The sequence below is a fragment of the Vipera ursinii genome (assembly GCF_947247035.1).
Source record: "Vipera ursinii genome assembly, chromosome: 8".
NCBI classification, from domain to species: domain Eukaryota; kingdom Metazoa; phylum Chordata; class Lepidosauria; order Squamata; family Viperidae; genus Vipera; species Vipera ursinii.
Window position 1 is genome coordinate 16,230,268 of NC_139519.1, and position 22,261 is coordinate 16,252,528.

A 22,261-nucleotide genomic window follows, 5' to 3' on the forward strand; every position below is an offset into this window, starting at 1 on the left:
CGTGCTTTAGGCTGCTGCTGTGCTGCTGCATCACATCATCTTACTTTTATTTATTAAATTTGTATGCCACCCATCTCATTATCCCAAAGAGACTCTGGGTGACAGTTTCCTAGCCATACTCACAACCCTTCACTCCTTCTCCCACCAGGCAGCACCCCGTGAATTAGGAATGGAGAGAGGGAATGTCCACAAGAAAACTCAGTGGGGAAGCCACCAGGAAGTCGGAAATCCCTCCTGCATTCACTGCTTTTTTTTGACCACCCTTGATCATTCTGTTTCTCCATTTAGGTAAGGAAATATCTCTGAAATGATGACTCAATGGGGCATGGGTTGCTGTGTGCGTCGTATGTGTGTGTGCATTGTGTGTGTGCATGTGTGTGTGAGAAAAAGAGAGAGAGAATTTTTTTCTCCTTACCCTTTGCACATGTGAGGTATTGGAAAAAAAAGAAAAAAAAGGATGTCCATTTTGCTAAGGGCTGAAAGTCTCACTCTTTATTTAATCAAAGTATGTTTTCCTTTCTTTCAAGCATGTTGTTCTGAATGCTTCATCTTGAAGTTATCCTGAGAGTCTGGCAAGTTGAAAATTCTACTATACATAGCCACAAATCAGAGGCACCAATGGGCTAGCCACGTTTTCCAGGATCAAAACAAAGAGAAGAGCAGGCGAATGGGTTAAACTCTGATATAAGTCTTCATTTGCAGCCACTAATGCTGCACCATATTACAGTCTAATCTAGACTGATCCCAGTTTAATGCAAGATTCTTCCAGCCATAAGCGGAATACGGAGGTGGGGGGAGGTGGAGGGAAGTTTCCCTGGTCATAATTTAGGCAGCCCTGCCGAGGCTTAGCTGAGGGATATGAAAGGCAAATTCCAGACGGTGTTATGAATTATTTCGCCTTATGAACCTTCCCACTCTCAACAGATGCCTGCTGCCATTTAAACAGCCACTAGATCAATTAGAAATGAAAGGCACAAATCGACCCTGAGCAAGGGCGCTAAATTACTAGGAACTAATAATCCGAGCAGTAATGCCAGGTGGTTGGAGTTCAGCGACGTGCAGGCCCTCCCCCCTTTCCCCCCAAACCTTTGCACACAGCACCAATTCCTTTTCAATGTTATGAAGGAAATTAGAAGCACAAAGTGATGGGAGAAGAGAGTGAATCGCAGCTTTGAACTCACCTCACCTGGCACGGTGAAAACTCTGAGAAGCAAACTTACACAGGACTGGCCCAAGACAGAAGCAAAACAACAAAACAACAACAACAACAACCCTGCTAGACCAGCCCAAACCTAGATAAACTGCCCAGAGTCACATAGTTGATATGGTTAGGGTAAAAATTAAGATAGATAGATAACAGATAGATGATAGCTACCTAGCTAGATGGATGATAGATAGATCATAGATAGCTCATAGATGATACATGATTGATAGATGATAGATAGATGATAGATAAACAGACAATAATTAAATAGATGATAGATGATTGATAGATGATAGAGATGATAGATACGTAAATAGATGATAGATGATTGATAGATGGTAGATTGATAGATGATTGATAGAGATGATAGATACGTAAATAGATTATAGATGATTGATAGATGACAGATAGATGATAGATCATAGCTGATACATGATTGATAGATGATAGATAAATAGATGATAAATACATGATGATGGATAGATGATAGAGAGATGATAGATACATGAATAGATGATAGATATAGATGATAGATGATAGATAGGTAGGTAGGTAGATAAATGATAGATAAATAGATAGATGATGGATAGATGATAGCTAGCTATCTATCATTTATCTACCTACCTACCTATCTATCATCTATCATCTATATCTATCATCTATTCATGTATCTATCATCTCTCTATCATCTATCCATCATCATGTATTTATCATCTATTTATCTATCATCTATCAATCATGTATCAGCTATGATCTATCATCTATCTGTCATCTAGCTAGCTGATAGACAGACAGACAGACAGACCAACAGACAGGACAGACAGACAGACAGAAAGACAGGCAAGCAGGCTCCTAAGGAAGAAAATCCTTTGGAGACTTTTCTTTTATTCAACAGGACTTCTCAGCCTAGAGAAAGGTAGTCCTTGAATTATGACTGATCATCTAGCAACCACTTGAAGTCATGAGCAATCCCCCAAAGGGGACTTATGTCCCGGATTCAAAGTTCCAATGGCCAGACCTTCTCTGGGGACACGTGACCAAACTTCAGGCTTTGGGCAACATGGCCACATTATGGCAATTTCCACGTCCTGTGGTCACATGACCAGGTTTTATGATGATTTGCTGCAAATGAGGACTAACTTCCAGTTTTCAGCAAGACAGCACCTGTAGTGAACCACTGGTTTGCTTAATAGCAGCGGCAGCCACTTTATGACTGTTGCGTTGGCTTAATGATTACAGAAAAGGCTTGTAAAATCAGGCCGGGGACATGATCAACCCATTTTATGACTGTTATGACTTACGACTGTAATGAGCAGGTTCCATTATGGCTGTATATCGAGGACTACCTTGAGGTTAAAAGAACCGTTGGAATTCCCACAGATCTCTGAGTTGTCAATAGGCAATTGTCATCGGATTAAATGTGAAAAACCCAGGTTTTATAAAATGCATTCAGTCTGTGCTGTTTTAAGATGCTCCCTTCTCAAAGCTTACCAAATATATGTTACCACCTATTTACCCTCTGAGTTCTCACCACAAAATATTCACAGGAGAAACCATACCACTACATAGCATCTGGATATCGCCTGTCCTCAACAAACACCCCCACCCCCACCCATTTTAGAGGATATTCAACATTTTATTCTTTACCGCTGCAGTCCATATTTTTTAGAGGATCAAGAGTGCATTATGGAAGTACTGGAAAAATATTGGCTATTTTCATGGCTGATATCAAGTGAAACCTTATAGGGTGTTGAAGGATTCCAAACACTGCAGCCAGCTGTGGAAGAAATGTGATAAATTGACTCAGAATTTGGGAGCACCCTCAGTTTTCTCTTTCCAAGAATTAATGCCGTTTGTGGCTATAAAAGAGACAAGGACAACATTTCAATCTGGCATATTTGTTTAGCCAGTATGAATGGAAGCATCCATTCATCTTGGGAAAAAGTCAAGAGTATGAAGAAAATAATATTGTACAGCAATGTTTTTATTGATTTCCTCTGCCTAAGAGCTTATTTCATTCACTGAGACAACTTGAAATAGTTTAAGCGATAGGGAAAAAACAGTAGGGAAGAATATTGTAAAAAGGGGAGTTGGGCTTTCCCAATGGAGAACTTTTTTCACTCTAGAGATCTCAACCCCATCACAGTCTACTTGATATCCATCCATTTTTTTAAGAGGATAAGATTATTTGGAAGTAATATTAACTTTCAAGTAATTCATACTTGTAGTTCAGCCTCTATGTCAAGTGAATATGCAAGTGCTCAGAACTGGATTTTGAGTGAATGGAAGTTGCTCCCGGGGCTGGTTGACAATGTTCAGCCATCCAGCAATGACTGGGTTGGACTCCCATAAGCTTTGCCTGCTATGTGCAACCTGAGTTGCAGTGTAACAAAATCTGGAAGGACAAATATTGTCTGCCCTATTTAAAGAAGACACCATTTTTCCTTTAAGTCACCACCATTCAACCCATCAAAAGTTATCTGAAACCTCCAGCGATGAACTCTTCAGAGCATCCCTGTGCTTTACTTCTTTTGCTCCATAAGAAAAAACCAATAATTGAGGTGTACTGGTGTTGAGTTCAACCCTGTGCTATATAACCAGCTTAAGATAGTGTAAAATCTCTTGAGTCAAGCTCATCTCTTGGTTGCTTCATGGTCAGTTCCAAGCAATCTTCTTGGCTACTTGTCATTGTCTTTTTGCAGAATAGTTTTCAACTTCTCAGTTAAGCTACAGCCTTGAGAGTTCTTGGGTATTTCCTGTCCAAATACTAACCAAGGAGCAACCATTTAATAGACAGGTATATATCAAGTGAATAAAGAAAGTAGTTCAATCTCTCTCTCTCTCTCTCTCTCTCTCTCTCTCTCTCTCTCTCTCTCTCTCTCTCTCTCTCCCTCCTTCCCTCCAATAAAATGTATTTATACATGGGTTGCTCTCTTATATCAAAATGAATAATTAAGAGGAGAGTGTGGGGAACTTCCATAGGAGCTTCATAATACATTCTACCCTCTGTGAAGTAGATAACACTGACAGATAATGATTCATTCAAGGACTCCCCAAATAAGCATCACTGAGCAAGACTCAAAAACTAGCTTGCCAATGTATGACCAGCAATTGATTTATTCTCAATCCAAGTATTGTTCAGCAAAAGCTCTCTAAGTCCCAGTGCCTATTTTGAGAGATATTCCAGAGAACCATTATCATGGCTTAAATATTGCAGCTGAGTCCCTTTGAGCACCATCATCATATTATTGTCCTTTCCACCAAGTCCCTCAACTACCCTAAAGATAATTGAAAAAAGTGCAGTCCGAGGTTGCTGTATAGCCTTTATTTTAAGAGAAAGACTGAAAGCAGACAAAATTAAGACTGTAAAGTCTTATGAGTTTGAATCAGAGAAATGATGATGGTGATGATGACAATGACATACACTCTTTGACTGAAGTCTTTTCACCACTCTATATGGTAGTAAGTGGGTAAATAGTTATGTACCTATATAAGTTAGGTAGCTACGTAAGTTGAGAGAGAATGGCTCAACTTGATCTTCCTAACTATTTCAAGACACAGCAAAACAATACTTCTTGAGTTACATCTCAGGCATTAGCTTCAACCACAATAGCCCTCCTATTAGAAACAGTTAGGAAGTTGCCATAATCTGAGTTTGCCAATCAATAACTGATCAGTAGCAGTTCTCCAGAATTTCATCCATGAAGTTATTCCGACTATATGGAGATATGAGGAATTGAAAGTAGCCCTTCCTCATCAGAGTGGGACAACTCACTGCCACCAACTCACAATGGCCAACTTGCTATGGGACAACTCACCACAGGACAATTCAACAAATACAAAAGTTAATTTTAAGAGAACCACGGCCCATAATAATAAAATAAAAGTCAATTCAGAAATACAAGAATTGTAATAATTTTGACAAAAGCATGATCACCAGTCATAAAAGTAACTGAATGAAGTGATTAATACAGCATTGAATTGTATCACGGCAAGTTGGTCATGGTGAGTTGTCTGCATGTAGACAAGAAACTTCTCCACTGAACGATGGTTCTCCTTTAAGGCAAAAAGCCTGTTTATGCTAAGTTAAGAATATTGGCCCATCTAAGTCCAGTTTTGCTGATTTTGAATGGCAGTTACTTGCCCTAGATTCAGTCCATACCTTTTTCTAGCTAAAGCTGAACATAATGTGGATCTTTCACAACCAAATTTGTGGTGTACCACTGAAATACTGCCTCTCCCTCAATCAATAGAGATAAAAGGACCGCAATAGATTTGCTTTCTTTAAAAAGACAAAACAGGGTGGTGGTTGTTTTTTGTTTTTTTAAAAAAGACAAAACAGTTATATCTGCTAGAAACCACATCACTTCTGATTCAAGTTTTAAAAGCTGGGAAACTATTTCTTTCAGACATATTATGCATCAGCCTTCTTGGTTAGACCAAACAGGAAACAAGACTAGATGAACTAATTCTACTTTATTGTAAGGCAAATTGACAGAATCTTGCAAGTCCGAAGGTACCCGCACACATCTACGAAGGTCATTCCTACATGCTATTACGTTATTCCTGCCCCTTAATGCAAAGTTGAGATTAATAAGTTCTTTTAAAAAAAATCAAACCAGTTAAAACCTATAGTGGAGCAGAGCTCACTACTGACCCACCTACTCCCCACCCTGGTTCTTTTTTTTCCTCCTTCTGGCCCTGCCCCCCCCTTTCCCCCCCTCCCTGAAGCCATTCAAAATTTGGAAGAAATAAATCTCTCTACACTAATTCCTGGAAAGTTTGATCCTCGTCAGGGCAGAACAAATAAAAGAGCTGAACTGGCCTGACATTTTACTGCAGGAGAGAGGTCGTTTTCAGCCCCTAATAAAAAGGATTTGACACAGGCTAATAAAGAGAAATGAATTCCTCTAATGGCCTAATTTAGCACATTCAGCACTGCCTGCAAGTCAGCCAGGAGGGAACTGCCGAGAGAGAGAGAGAGAGAGAGAGAGAGAGAGAGAGAGAGAGAGAGAGAGAGAGAGAGAGAGGGAGAAGAGGAGTGAGTGGCATGAAATACAGAGGGAGAAAGCAGGATTTTAAAAGACTAATCAGTACTTCTCATTCACTTTTCTAAAAGAGCAACAGGCAGGGATGGGCATTCTCTGTATTTCAAAATGAGGGAAACAGTAGGCCATTTGCCAAAGTTTGCTCTGCCTGAAAAAGGAAGCATACCAGCCTCCCCTCAAATTGTTAGGCTGTTATCCTCACAAAAATCCATTGGTGAAGATCTCACCATCCCTTTAATAATTACTTCCACCCCTGAATTATTCTTAGCTTGGGATTTTCCCCCCACCCCAGCATATTGGAATCTGTATTCCTGTGATTTAAAATGAGTATTTCTTATCTCATAGGGATGCAGTGGCTGAATTGTTAGGACACTGAGTCTTAGACCGTTAAAGGTCTACAGGTCAAAAGGCAGGTTGAGACCTGTGTTTCGTGAGACTGAGTGAGCTCCTGTCACTTTTCCCCAGCTCCTGCCAACCTAGGAGTTGAAAAGCACATAAATGCAAGTAGATTAATAGGTACTGCATATAAGCATGTGGTAAGGTAACAGCGTTCTGTGTTTCCCCATACACTCTGTAATAAGGCACAATGGCCGCATGACCATGGAAATGTTTCTGGACAATCCTGGCTCTTTGAATTAAGGAATGATAAGCACTGCCCCTTAAAGTCGGTCATGACTAGCAGGGAAAACCCCATGGGGACACCTATACCTTATCTCATACTATGGGATGACAAAGAATAGGTTTTGCTCTTCTTGTGCCAAGTTCTTCAGATTTTTGAAAGTTCTATCAAATCGCTTTTCATTAATCTTTTCTCAAGATTAATCATACCCAGATCCCTCAGCTTCTCCCTGAGTGATATAATTCCCATTGATCAACCAAACTGCCCTTCTTTACACCTAATCCAGTTTTTCTGAACTATTTTTAAAATACAGTGTCCAGAGCTGAACACAATAGCCTAGTTGCTATCGGACCATTGCAAATATATTATTTCCTTTTGATTTGAACAGAAGAGAATAGCGCTCAAAGGGACCTCGGAGGTCTTCTAGTCTGGCTCCCTGCTGAAGCAGGAGAACCTATACCACTTCAGACAAGCAATTGTCCAATCTCCTCTTAAAAGCCTCCAGTGATGGAGCATCCATGATCTCTGAAGGTAAGCTGTTCCATTGGTTAATTGTCCTCACTGTTAGGAAGTTTCTCCTTAATTCCAAGTTGCTTCTCTTTCTGATCAGTTTCCAACCATCGTTTCTTGTCCTGCCCTCTGGTTCTTTGGAGAATAACATGACCCCCTCTTCTTTGTGGTAGCCCTCAAATACTGGGATACTGTTATCATGTTTCTTCTTTTCTTTAGACTAGCCAAACCCCAATCCTGCAGCCATTCTTCATATGTTTTAGTCTCCAGGTCTTTGACCATCTTAGTTGCTCTTCTCTGAACTTTTTCCAAGGTCTCAACATCTTTTTTGTAGTATGGTGACCAAAATTGGCTGCAGTATTCCAGGTGTATTCTTACTAGGGTTTTATTTTATTTAGAAACTATACATCTATAATGAAGCCTAAAATCACATTGTTCTCAGCCGCATCATACGTTGATTTGTGATCGGCTACAGTTGGAAAATCCTTTGGACGTACATTATTACTAAATCAGATGTTCTCGGTTATATACCCATAAAACTGTTCATTTTGCTATGTTTACTCACTTCCCTAATAAATCGAGATCATTTTGAATTTTGTTTATATCTTTTACTTATTCCACCCACTTTTATATTGTGTGCAAAGTTTATTAAGAATCCCTCCACCTTTTTTTCCTAAATCATGAATGAGAATGATGAAGAACATTGACCACCAGGACGGAATCTGATGTGCCAACTCGATATCACATTCCAGTTTGTTGAATAACCACTGATGCTAGTCTTGAGCATGGTTTTCAAGCCCACTGTGAATCCACTGAATAAATGTGCCATTCAGCCTGGACTGAATGATCTTGCAGTTATGGGTATTTTGGTAAAATGCTTTGTTGATGCCAAGTTGTATTGCATCCACAGCCTCTCCAATCTATGAAGTTACTCAATCAAAAAACGATGCAATGTTATCATCATTGGCTCTACTGCTTTTGTTAGTTTATACTGAAAACAGTATCATGTGTTTTTTCCCCCAATGAAAAGCAATATACAAAACTCATAAATAAATCTGAAGAGCTCCTCTGGGTTAGGTAAATGAGCAATAGATGCTATAGATTGAGCTTAGTATTCTGAATTATAAGTATCTGTAAACCATCAAAGGCCTTTAGGGAGTTGGTTGTCTATAAACAACAACAACAATATAATTGATAACATGTTAGGCTATAGCTGCTGGTTAGGATTTATGCAAAGTCAAGTAATAATTGATATTGCATGGCGGTCTTTTTGCAGAAGCTTAAACCCTACAGGTAGAAGAAAAATAAATTAGAATCAAAAAGGGATTCTAATATTCCAAATGTCTTCTATGGTATCTTTTGCAGAGAGAAAGAAACTTGGACTGCTTTATAGATCTTTGCAGCAGGTTTAATCCAGCTTTGGCCAAACAAGCAAGAGGAAAAACACCCTTAGAATGGGGAAAGCATATGAGCAGAAAGAATTTCTACAGGAGGAACCCAGAAGTCAGCTTACCAGATAGCAAGGCTCTCCAAACTTATTTCTGAAGGTAAAACAAGAGGGCTGGAATGGCCTTTGTGAAGTTCTTTTTATGGATGATAAACTCGGCCATTCAACTTTTTTCCCCCAGAATGACCTTGGCCAGGAAAGTCGACCTCAATTATAGACCCAACCAACTGTGCTACAAGCTGACTGTTGGGCACTGCTTGCCTTTCCCCCATGAGAGACCTTGGAAGCTTATATTGACTACAAGGGACTTTCCAGTCCACCACTAACAGCAGAGAAACACATAATTTAGCAGGGCATTAAGTCTGAAACTCTGTTCAAAAGCTAGAAACTGCCATTGGTCTGCCAGTACTTTGGTATAAATTCTTTATTCTTGTGGTATAAACTCAGACCACTTGAGTTATTTCTACATGCATGTTGCTAGTATGTCATCATCACCGAAGCAAAGCAAAGAAAATTGTATTTAATTTGTGATTTATTAATCAAATTGATGTAGCCTCCTGTCTAACTGAAAGACAACTATGGACTGCACAACAGTAGATTGGTTGGTTCTTTTGCCCAATTGGAATTTATCTAGCTAAGACTCAGGTTCAATTGCTAAAGGCTATGAAGGTTTCAAGTGAATATTTCCTCTGCCAAGTGGTGAAATAGAAGAGGTTGTAATTGAAAAACATCAACAGATGGCTTGGGGACTGCTTTTAAGGACTGCTTTTCTGTTTAGGTTTTATTAGGGATTTTTAAAAAATAAAATAAAATAAGGCAACGTAGACCTAATTGCAGATTTTTTTGGGGGGGGGCGTTTCTACTGAACATTAGTGGGAAATGCTGCTGGTGGTATTTTATGGTTTTCTATCATGTTTCAGAGGTACAACTTTGATGGGATTTGGAGGTTGGAAAGAGGCCTCTGTTAGTTCAGGTTACTCTTACTTAGGAGAAGAAAAAAGGGCTGGGTATCATTATGTCAGGTGCAAAGAATCAGGACAACGCAGTAAGTTCCTGTTAAGATGATTTATTACTCATGCCTATGCACAAGAATCTAGTCACCTAATGGTCAGCACTAAACTGGAGCTAGAGGAGAGTTAACTGAATTCAAAGGAGGGATGGAGTTGGATTGTTTGTGACATTGTAAGGACTCTAAACTGATTCCTCTTTTGACTCCACCCCCAGCCTGTTCTCTTCTACATATCAAGTCTTTCTGGAAGGCTTTTGGTCTGTAGAATAGGACCAATGGCATATTGTCAATGATTTTCTTCCTATTACTGGGCAACATTGTACATATAAAGTCCTATGGCCTTGACTTGGTTCATCCCACCTTCGCATAGCATTTTTCCCCTTCAGCTCCAGATTTGACAGCTCTTCTTTAAAGCCAGAAAATTACCTCTGCAGTAAGATTTTCCCCAAGCTTTTTAATTTGTAAGGACAATAATCCCTCAAACCTGTCATGATGAGAGATCAAAAAATCCCAGTGTTAGCACAGATAGCTACACTCAGAATGCATTTAAAAGTATGATAGAAGCTCAATAACTTACAGATTTAAGACAATTGAGAGGCACTCCTAATGGTATATATTTAAAATACTTTTAAACCCAATGTTCAGGGTTAAAAAAAATCCCAAAGCAGGGAAGAATTAAAAAGCAATAGACAATAAATTAAAAACAATTACAGTTAATATGTATTCAATAAAATTTTCTAAAAATCAACATGGTTAAAATTATTATCAGCTTAAGTGCTAAGATTAATTTGGATAGCAATTTGTTCCTATTTGTTACATAGACACAACATTTGTTTGCATGCATACATGTTCACTACACTTAGATATTAAAATCAATGAGTTTTGAGAAAGCCATTATTTAAATTTCAGTAGGAAGAAGCAGTTATTATTCGATCCCATTCACTCTCAGTAACAACTGATGAAGTTTAATTTCAAAAGAAAGTTATTGAAATCTTCATTTCCATTTTTAAAACCTGTTGTATGGAAGGCTGGCTGTATTCCATCATAATAATCGTTGTTGTGGTGTTATTTTAGCTTTATCAATTCAATTCAATCTTTTCTTTCTGATTATTTATTCTGCTATTCACTCAAACTACTCTAATCAATAAATATTGACTAGATATTGCCAGACATAAAGTGAATGTTTTGTAAAAGAGCAGATAGGAGTATTCATGAGTATCCTGCTTAGTTTACACAGGAAAAACTGGAAGGTAAAGTCCACCTTGAACTCTCCTCAAAGGTTAAATTGTTTTATTCTGGATCACTGTTACAATCTCCTAGGATTGATGGAATTTATAGTTAATCCACAAATCTCAAAAAAACGTGGTCATCCCCATGATCACATCGTCTTTCAATGGACTTTCTTAAATGAAAGGAACTCACCCATGTTCCTCTGAATTTTTTCTTTTAAAAAAGAGAAGACACGTTCTATGACTGGACTTGCACTTCCTGGTCTGGATCTCTTATGGTCTCACTTTGAGTATGACTCAACTAGCGTAGAATATTTTCTGCTCATTTTGCTGAGTGCTGGATGCAGCTTTTTCTTCCAGTCCTGTCCTGATCCTATCAACCTATCCAGGTCAACACTTTACTTTTTTGGAAAGACAGGTAGAGGGAAGGAAGAGAACTTGACTGGGAGGGGATGCAAACACATGAGTTAAGCCCCATCAAAAAGCGAGTCTCTTACACTAGTGTGGAACTTAGATCTTTGAGCGGCCGCTCAAGAGGTTTAACTTATTTTCATTGCTTTGATTTTCAGTTCCATATACCCCACTCCAATTCAAGGTTTAAGCAACACTGAGAGGTATTTTCTCTAAGGTTCTGCAAGGCTAAAAGAAAAAAAAGAAATCTTTTTGATCTAACTCAGCATCTTCCAAACTGAATGAATTTCTTTGCCTTTTTTTTAGAATCTGAGAAAAAGAATGTTCCACGCAATTCTTTAGCAACCAACAGATTTAAGCCAAAGATTCCTGATGGAAACATTTTTCTTTTGTTAAGAGAGAGTGAGAAAGAGAGAGAGAGACAGAGAGAGAGGGAGAGGGAGAGAGAGAGGGGGGGAGGGAGGGAGAGAGAGAGAGAGAGAGGGAGAGGGAGAGAGGGAGGGAGGGAGAGAGAGAGAGAGGGAGGGAGAGGGAGAGAGAGAGAGAGAGGGAGAGGGAGGGAGGGAGAGAGAGAGAGGGAGAGGGAGAGAGGGAGAGAGTTAGAGGGGGGAGGGAGGGAGGGAGGGAGAGAGAGAGAGAGGGAGGGAGGGAGAGAGAGAGGGAGAGGGAGGGAGGGAGGGAGGGAGGGAGAGAGAGGGAGAGGGAGAGAGAGAGAGAGGGAGAGAGAGATATTGAGAGATTCTTTTACTAGAGATTAAGGAAAAGTAGAAAATGATCCCAAAGCAACTGAGTACATTATAGATTTCAGCACTAACCATAAATCCATCCCAAAGTGCATTTCTCTGAATGCTTATGGAGTGCACTGTAAAAGAGCTAAGCTTCCTGATATAAATGGGGATTCTGCTAAATGTTGCAGTCAGTCCCTGTCCATGAGTTAGTGAGTTATTACTGCAGCCAGCATCATATACAGAACACAGTAAAACTATAACGAAAGCAAACACGGCTGTCCTTTGAGGTGAAATAAATTAATCTGCTCAAAACAAGAGAAGTAATCATAAAAATGAAAATGAACGTGTTCCTCCCAACCCTTTCTTTAAAGTTAGAGCTGATTTGCATTTGCCCTAAAATATCACTTAAAGAGTCCTGTTCATGTCAGGTCCCTCTCCAGGGCTGAATTGTGTGGGTGTGTAATTGCTGTCATGTATACGGTGATCTCATGTATCCTCAAAAGGAATTATGCTTGTAGTTCCACAAAGCTTAACGTATTTTCCGTGATCACCACTACATGGGCGATTTGTAAGAAGACGATTTTTCCCTAAGGATATACTGGTTGTTCTGGAGATGTGGAGATTAGAGGAAGCCACGTTGACCTACCAACCTGATATTAATAAAGGAGAATATTTGTAGCGCAGGGTTGAAATGAGGGCTCCTAACCCTTCCAGTTGAAGAGAGGCAATGCACAACTCAGAGAGTGATTGGTCTACAGGAATAAACAATACCAGGTTGAGGGGTCCTTGGTGCTCTCTGAGCTTGGTTGTTTTCTTGCTTACGTCTGTAAGAAAACAACCAAGCTCAGAGAGCACCGAGGACCCCTCAACCTGGTATTGTTTATTCATGTGGACCAATGTCTCTCTGAGTTGTGCATTGCCTCTCTTCAACTAGAAGGGACAAGTGTAGTGGGCTGTGAGAATAAGATTGGGAGGAAGATCTGCCTGATAAATGAAATCTGAGTTCAAAGCAGGTATGTAATTTAAGAGTCAATCAGAGTTGACTCTCCTTAGTCATCTGGAACATAAGAGGCAGGCAAGGGAGCGGCTCGTTCAGACTTGCAAGATTTGCTTACTGCCATCTTATAATAATAGATCAGGACTCATAAGTTTGGTTTCCTGGTTTGGACTATCTCAAAGGGAGGGCTTCTGGGTCAGATTTTGCCTTAAAAAATTGTTAATCTGTCCAGATGCTCAGCTGGTTTAGGAATGACTCTTCTTTCGGTTCTATCTTTTCTCCATCTCAGTTGCCATTGGCAGCTGCTTGTTATAGCTTAGTTGCTTCTGTCACTTATGCCAACAAATGCTAGGAAGACAGACTCGGCCTCCTGAGATTTAAGGAGTTTAATATGACAAGAGTGTTGGCCTGTAAGGATTCAGGTCTGTCTTGGGCTCCCCTCATCAAGTGTCTCTCTCTCCCTACCTTAAGTCACTTTGGGAGGTCTTACACATAAGTGCACCTAGGGAAGGCATCTTGAAGGGGGCACAAATTACATACAAGTACCTGCGATGGCCTTAAGTAATCCAAAGCACCATTTAAACTCTCTTTGTTTTGTGTTTCAGGAATGGATGGAGCCCTCCCCTCCTCATTTCCATAGCAACTAATGTATTTCAAATGGGAAAAGTGGAAGAAGATGGGAAATGATCAAAGGCCAATTCCGTTAAGTAGCTTGAACAAAAGAGGTGCCCAAAGGTTGAGCTGTCACTGAGTTCTGCTCCTCCTCCTCCTCCTCATAGACTTGAACTTCACATCCTCAAGGTTAGAGAATGGGAGAAATTCCCTGCTGATAATTTCTTAAATATTACAAGCCCACCCTGATCTGCACTGTCCCCTCTCATCTGTTAGTTAATTTACCATAATTCACATTAGCTGTTGCTGTTGCTCTTAAATTCAATGGTTTTTAATGAAATGTGTTAGACTTCTAACAATAGCTCTGTACTCTGGATTCTGTTTTTCCCCCTCCCCAGAATAGACAATCCTCGATGTATGACTGCTTATGACTGAAGATACAACAGACCCCCAAAAAGAGACATATGACCCAGATTCAAAGTTATAATGGCCGCTTTCCCTGGGATCGAATGACTGCACTTTGGTTGCTTAGCAACCAGCCCCGATTTACAGCCATTTGCAGAACCCCATGGTCACGTGACCACAATTTATGATGTTTTTACTGGAAACCAATGTTGGTTTCCAGCAAAAAATGCCCAAGGTCAAACAATGGGCTTGCTTAACCATCACAGTGCTTGCTACCACTGCCAAAAAAAAAAAGTTGTACAATTGGGCGTGATCATGATTTACAACCAAAATTACAAACTCCATTATGGTCATAAAATGGGGACCACCTGCCCTGTTGTTGTTCGGGAGTAACCCAACCTTCACTGGAATCATTTTGAAGTACATTATATAAATATAAGGTTTCAGGGCGATACTTGCTCCACCTCTTGTTCTCTTATGCTACATTTCTTTGAAAATCCCATCGGTCAGCAAGAAAACAAGGCTCCTCCTACATCTCTTTCTTTGCAAAGTAAAGCTCTGTAAGGTACCCTCTCCTTTGTTCTTCAGATAAAGGTGTGACAGGTAAGTGTACCAGGAAAACTAATGAATTCTGGGCACCATAAATGAAAGGACCCAATCCTATCACTGTCACATTGCACTGGAAGCTTTACAATAAATGGCACAGGCATCGGGCACCAGATAAACTCTCTGATTTTCTTCCCTTTTGCTGAAGATGAAAGTTAAACCGAAAAGCTTGGCTGTGTTATCGCCCGGCCAACGACTACGACTTTATCCTTCTTACAACGCACTTTAGCTCTACTCTCCAAAAAAGGTTAACTTTGGCCTCAGCTGCCAAAAACTCATGTAATAAGAATAGTTATGACATGGTGAAAAAGCATCTAAAATGGGCAAGTGCATGCAGAAATATGAAAACATTGTAGGAAGAAGCCTTGCAATATTTCATTAGCATAGACAAAATGGAAGTAGCAGAATAACAGAGTTGGAAGGGACCTGGGAGATCTTCTAGTCCAACTTCCTGCTCAAGCAGAAGATCCTATATACCAGACATGTCAAACACAAGGCCCGGGGCCCGGATCTGGCCCACAAAGTGGTTTCATGTGGCACGCGAAGCCATCCTGGAAACAGTGAGGGAACGGCCCCCACTGCCTTGGCCCTGGCCCAGAGACCTTCCTTCTGCCAGAGACCCTCAGATCTGTCCCACTCCTGCCCAGGCCCCCATAGGCACCCTTGATGCGAACGATGTAGAGCTGGCCACGCCCACCCAGTAGGCCATACGCACTCTAGCCACACCCACCCAGTAGGCCACGCCCACCCAGGCCACACCCACCCAGCCCCCTGAGGGCAACTGCAATGCTGATGCGGCCCTCAATGAAATTGAGTTTGACACCCCTGCTATATACTATTCTGGACAAATGATTGTCCAATTTCTTTTTAAAAACCTCCAGTGTTGCAGCACCCACAATTTCTGGAAGCAAGTCATTCCACTGATTAATTGTTCTAATTGTCAGGAAATTTCTCCTTAATTCTAGGTTGCTTCTCTCTTTGGTTAGTTTCCATCTGTTGTTTCTTGTCCTGCCTTCAGGTGCTTTGGAGAATAGCTTGACCCCCCTCTTCTTTGTGGCAGCCCCTTAGATATTGGAAGGCTGCTATCCCGTCACTCCTAATCCTTCTCTTCATTAAACTAGACATAGAATAGAATAGAGCTGGAAGGTACCTTGGAGGTCTTCTAGTCCAGCCCTATACCATCTCAGACAAGTGACTCTCTAGCCTCTTCTTAAAAACTTCCAGTGATGGAGTGTCCATGATTTCTGGAGGCAAGCTATTCCACTGGTTAATTGTCTTCAATGTCAGGAAGTTTCTCCTTAATTCCAGGTTGCTTCTCTTTCTGATCAGTTTCCAACCATTGTTTCTTGTCCTGCCCTCTGGTGCTTTGAAGAATAACATGACCTCTCTTCTTTGTGGCAGCCCCTCAAATACTGGAATACTGCTATCATGTCTCCCCTATTTCTTCTTTTCTTTAGACTAGCCAAACCCAAGTCCCGCAGCCGTTCTTCGTATGTTTTAGTCTCCAGGCCTTTAATCATCTTAGTTGCTCTTCTCTGAATTTTTTCCAACTCTCAACATCTTTTTTGTGATATGGTGTTCAAAACTGGCTGCAGTATTCCAGGTGTAGTCTTACTAGGGTTTATAAAGTGGTACTTTATTAAATGCCTAATTTCTGCAACTGTTCTTTATAGGTTTTAGCCTCCAGTTCCCTAATCATGTTCGTTGTTCTTCTCTGGACTCTTTCTAGACTCTCACCATCTTTTTTATATCATGGCAACCTATGAGGATGTACTAGGAAGAGACGAGAAAAATAAGTAATCTGATAATCCATTTCATAGACAGAGGATTTGTAATGTTTGTGAAATGCAGTTTGAGTGATCCAGTTTTTCAGAAACAAATTTCTGCACAAAGGGAGTTTCCCTATTAGCATCAATTACCAGAACATCAAGCTTGTTCAGTCAGTGGACTATCCTACAGCAACCAAATCGTGGGTAGGTCAGAATGCTTACTCTGGGGTTTGCTTCAGAAACAGGAGAATAAATTATATGTGATATATCTCTACATATACATACACACACACTTTCTCTCCCCCACCCCCCAAGAGGAGAGCATAAAAGCAACTTAAGCATTAATTTGAACTGAATGGGGCCTTGTTAAATTTATTGACATGAAATGAAAAATCCCCAATGTGTTTTTGAACTGTCATGCTACCCAGAAGCAAGAAATTTTAATTAACAACCCCCCCCCCACTTTAAGCTCTCCGCATGATATATGAAGATTTCATTTTTCAACACTCCTCTTCTGAGCTCCTTCCTTGCCATTGCTATCCTGCCTAAATGTCTGGGCTTCCTTTTCCTTCAGTTTCCTTCAATACTCCAAACATAAATCTGCGAACACATGGTATTAAAGTGTGAAATTGAAACATCACAAATGATTCTGTTATCCAGGCTGCCTGACTCGTAAACCTCATTTAGAGAGCAATTTTCAACTGGATTTGACAATGGCACTGTAAATTTTCATCCAGAATGCTGAGGAGGAACTCTAAAAGCTCCCCCCCCCCCGCCAATGGAGGCCAATTCAGAACTTCTGAGATATTTACTCTTTCGCCGCATCCCAATGAGAAAATGTTCAATGTACGTATATTAATTTCAATGCACTGCCTGTCCCAAACCTTCACTTTTCTAGGCAGAGCCGCAGAGTTCAAATTTGTTTAAAAAGTTCGTCCAAAAATGGGTCTGTTAAAAAAAAAAGAATGCAGACAAATTGTGCATATGAGAGATGGTCCAGAAGACGGATATTAAAGCAAATAGCTTGGAAGAAGGCACGTTGACAAATGTGGGTAAAAAAATTTAACAGGCTTTATGGAAATGTACATAAAGACGCATACACATTGCCAAGTAGATGTTTTCAAAAAATGAAAAACAAACGGGGAAAAGTGATACAGACTGATCCGAAGTTGGGGGGGGGGAAACAAAGGAGAAATAGAAGAAATTTAAAATGGTTGAATCTGTGCCTCTCTTCGCCAGTGTCCCTGAGTGCTCAACCGCGGTAAATGAAGCAGAATTTGGAGTACATCCCCAATCTAAACCTACCACAAGAGTTGAAGTGAATTAGAGCATCTATGTGCAACCTACAAGTCATGGGTCTGTGTAATCATTTGTGGCCCGAAATTATTTCTCAGAAGATTAACTGCTGCTACTGTAATCTACAATTCCTCTTCCAAGAAAGAAATCCAAGCCCTTTTATGTGATTTCTCTCTTTTATCATGCACTCAAAGCTTTCTTCCTTCTTGTCACCCCAAACAGCTATGAAACAGCCTCTGTGTAGCACCTACCGATCACGTTAGCCTTAGGACAAATACAGCTAACGGCTCCCGCCGTGTCACCGTAGGGATGGAAAGCAACATTAAAGAGCAGAGGGTTGACATTATCCCCATGTACCTGTAGACAGCTCTCTTGTCAGCCTCCAGCTGTGCCTGAGGGTCGATAGGAGTGCTGGGTAGTGGAGCATTGGCTGCTGCCGAGGGTGTGCTGACGTGCACCGGCTGTGCTTTTGCCGGCTGCTGGGCTGTGGCTGTCATCTGTTCGGAAAAAGCACAGGGGAAAAGCAAAAGAGTTGAAGGACCAAGAGACGCCAACTCGGAGTAGATCATGACATTTCAAGAAGAGCCGGCCACCTTCACAGGACCTTGGAGAGGCTGTTGCAAATATATTGGAGGATTTTTTTTTTAAAAAAAAGGGTTCTGTATCCAAGGTGGAAGTATGAATATCCAGCCTGTTAAGATTGGGGTTAAGTATCTAACCTTGGAAACTAAAAAAAAAAAGATTATAAAATAAGACACAACAACCTCCTCCCTTAGCCATGAAGTTCCAATTGTGGTTGTAACTTGAGGAGAACCTGCACTTATCTTAAAAGTCATAAAATAACAATATTTGTATCAATTTAGGGTGAAATCTTACAGATATGTATTTGGAGAAAGCTCTACAGAAACATACTAGAATTTATTTTGGAGTAAACATGCTTAGATAATCAAATCATAGAAGGGAAAGTCTGCTATGGTTGTTCTCATCATTTTCAAATTAATTGCTCTAAAAAAGGTCTTTCTGAATCTAATAATCTTTAATGTCAGAGCTGTAACTTTCCAAAATACCCATCCAGCAATGCTAGTGCATTCACAAAGTATTCCAAATTCGACAAAAGTTAACCATGTAGCTCAGACATGTAAAACATAAGGCCCGGGGGCCAGATCCAGCCCACGAAGTGGTTTCATGTGGCCCGCGAAGCCATCCTGGAAACAGTGAGGGAACGGCCCCCACTGCCTTGGCTCTGGCCCACAGACCCTCCTCCTGCCAGAGACCCTCAGATCTGTCCCACTCCTGCCCAGGCCCCTATAGGCACCCTTGATGCGAACGATGTAGAACTGGCCACGCCCACCCAGTAGGCCATATGCACTCTAGCCACGCCCACCCAGTAGGCCATGCCCACCCTGGCCACACCCACCCACCCCCCTGAGGGCAACCGCAATGCTGATGCGGCCCTCAATGAAATTGAGTTTGACACCCCTGATGTAGCTGGATGACGTGGGCCAGGAAGTACAGCTCAGCAAAATCTACCCAAACACTAGATTATTGTTAGGAGATAAAACTGGAGAAGGGAGTACTAAGTATATCACCTTGAAGCCCTAGGGACAAGGGAGAATGAGACTCTAACAAACAAATACATATAATGCCCTCCCAGTTGGATAATTAACAAGCTGGTTTGTGTTCATAAAAATAGAGCAACTCAGTGTTCTACTAGAAATGAGGTGACATGATAGCAGTCTTCCAATATCTAAGGGGCTGCCACAAAGAAGAGGGGGTCAACCTATTCTACAAAGCAGCTGAAGGCAAAACAATGAGCAATGGATGGAAACTACTCAAGGAGAGAACCAATTTAGAAATAAGGATAAATTTCCAGATAGGGCAATTAATTAATCAGTGGAATGGCTTGCCTTCAGAAGTTGCGGCTGCTCTGTCGCTAGAGGTTTTTAAGAAGAGATTGGATAACCAGTTGTCCAGAATAGTAATAGCAATAGCACTTAGACTTATATACCACGTCACAGTGCTTAACAGCCCTCTCTAAGCGTTTTACAGAGTCAGCATATTATCCCCCAATAATCTGGGTCCTCATTTTACTGACCTGGGAAGGATGGAAGGCTGAGTCAACCTTGAGCAGGTGATACTCGAGCTGCTGGCAGCTGGCAGTCAGCAATTGGTAAATAGGGTATGTATAGGGGGCTGGACTAGAAGTCCCCCAAGGTCCCTTCCAACTCTGCTGTTCTGCTACTCTGTTCTGTTTCTGTGAAATCACCACACTAAGAAAATGTATCTTGGTCAATGTCAATGAAACAGGATTCTTACTCAGGGGAAATGAGCTGAAAACATCAGAGTAATTGAAAGCCACAGCCTACAAATAAAACAGCAACAGCACAAGTAAAGGAAGGATAAAAAGAGGCTCTCAGAGTTAAAACTCCTCAGAAATTCAGGGTGGAAATAGCTTGCTATCTTTATTGTTGATGGGGTGGGCCCAGTTAATGAATTGCTGTGGAAATTCTAAACAGGATTTTACCAAATCGTATGACATCCACTGCTCCAGACTGAATGCATTTCACAGCCAAGTGACTAGAGGTCTGGGTAAATCAAGAGATTTTGTAGCTTTCGGAAAGATGAGAGGGATGTAAAGTGAGGGTTGATTCACTGGAACATAATGGCCATTGTCCCCCAAACTATGGAGCATCTTGACACTTTTTCAACCTTAATTAAATCAAAAGGGTGATGCTATGGACTGATCAAAGCACTGGCTAGCTAACTCTAACAAGCTTTCTTACACCTTTGGGTATTTTTCCAAATCTTTTAGAACTAGCAACACATCTTTTGCATTTCAATAACGCAACCCGGACCAAATCAATCAAGTATTTGTCTCTCTTTCTTTGACTCAATTTATTTTATTTATTTTCTTTGACTCAATTTACAAGACTTGGGGCTCCATGACCATAGTCCGTGGCCACAAAAGGTATTTAAAGGTTGAGAACCACCATGTTAATTTATAACATGATCTATTTAATTTTGGTTTAATAGTAAAATGATTGGTTATGTTTGATTCAACAAATTCTAATTAAACAACCCTGACTTAAAATGTATGCCAAGACACACACACATATACATGTATATGTGTGTGTATATATGTGTGTGTGTATACACACACACACACACACACACATACACACCCTTTATTATACCTAAATTCAGCCACTACACCAGCCTATGTGTGTTTAAAAGCATTTTGCAATATAATCTGGCTTAAGTCAGTCAAAATGAACAAATATTGTAACAAAATACAGTAGCACATCAGAAGTTAAGAAATGATGGGGTCTTAAAAAAATTAAAAGATTAATATTTTAAAATGTAGGAATACCATTTTTCACACTTATGACCATTCCAGTATCCCCATAGTTTCCCCTATATTGTTTTTCTTTCCGTTAGCTAAAAAAAAAAAACTTGCTTTATGCATTTAGCTCGGAGGAAAATGGAATTTCTGTAAAATGCTCATGGGCAGAGTGCATTTGTCCTCCTAACGGGAGAGTTAAGAGGCGTTTGTGACCCATCTTCCATTGTGGAATAGTTTCTGCAGCAACCCGGACCCTCCTGACTCACTTCTATTAAAGACATTAGGAGGGATCTCCCAGCATTGGACTTTTTCAGCTTAGGAAGTGTGACCATTGAGGGGATGGAAAGTTAAGTACAGGTAGTCCTTGATTTATGACCACAATCGGAAATTTCCATTTCCATTGCTAAGCAAGATCATTGCTGAGCCCGATTTTACAACGTTTCCCCCCCCCCACGATTGAATCACTGCAGCTGTTCAATGACTCACATGGTCCTTAAGCAAAGTTGGCTTCCTCCATTGACTTTGCTCATTGGAAGCCAGCTGTGAAGGTAGCAAATGCCAGTTAGATAACCCCGGGACCCTGTGACTGTTGCAAAGCCAGGCCAGTTGCCAAGTGTTTGAATTTCAATCGTGGGACCATGGGGACGCTGCAACAGTTGTAAGTGTACCAGTTGTAAGTCACTTTTTTTCAGCGATGTAACTTCAAAAAATCACTAAAGCAGGGGTGTCAAACTGGTGGCCCATGGGCCGGAGGCGTCATGCACAGGCCACACCCACCCCAGCTCCGCAAAGGCAAAAAACGTCGAGATACATCATGATAGGTCAGGTTAAATGATCGAGTTTGACACCTGTGCATTAAAGGAACTGTAAATTAAGGACTATCTATAAGTTGCAAGTCTAAGGACTACCTGGAATGGAAACCAGGATCAGCAGTAGCTTCCCATGCCACTGCCCACAATAACCTAGGTTTCAAAAATACCACCTAGAGCAGGGGTAGGCAACCTTGGCTCTTTTATGACTCGTGGACT

At 40.8% G+C, this 22,261-nt stretch overlaps 1 protein-coding gene across 1 annotated transcript in view; it reads right to left on the minus strand.

Moving 5' to 3' along the window:
• The window catches only part of PKNOX2 (PBX/knotted 1 homeobox 2), a 228,045-nt gene that overhangs the window by 60,000 nt on the left and 145,784 nt on the right, over positions 1 to 22,261 (minus strand). Inside the window, exon 5 of the mRNA XM_083368690.1 lies at positions 18,248 to 18,387. Coding sequence (XP_083224816.1) covers positions 18,248 to 18,387 — 140 coding nt within the window. The remainder of the gene's footprint in view (positions 1 to 18,247; positions 18,388 to 22,261) is intronic.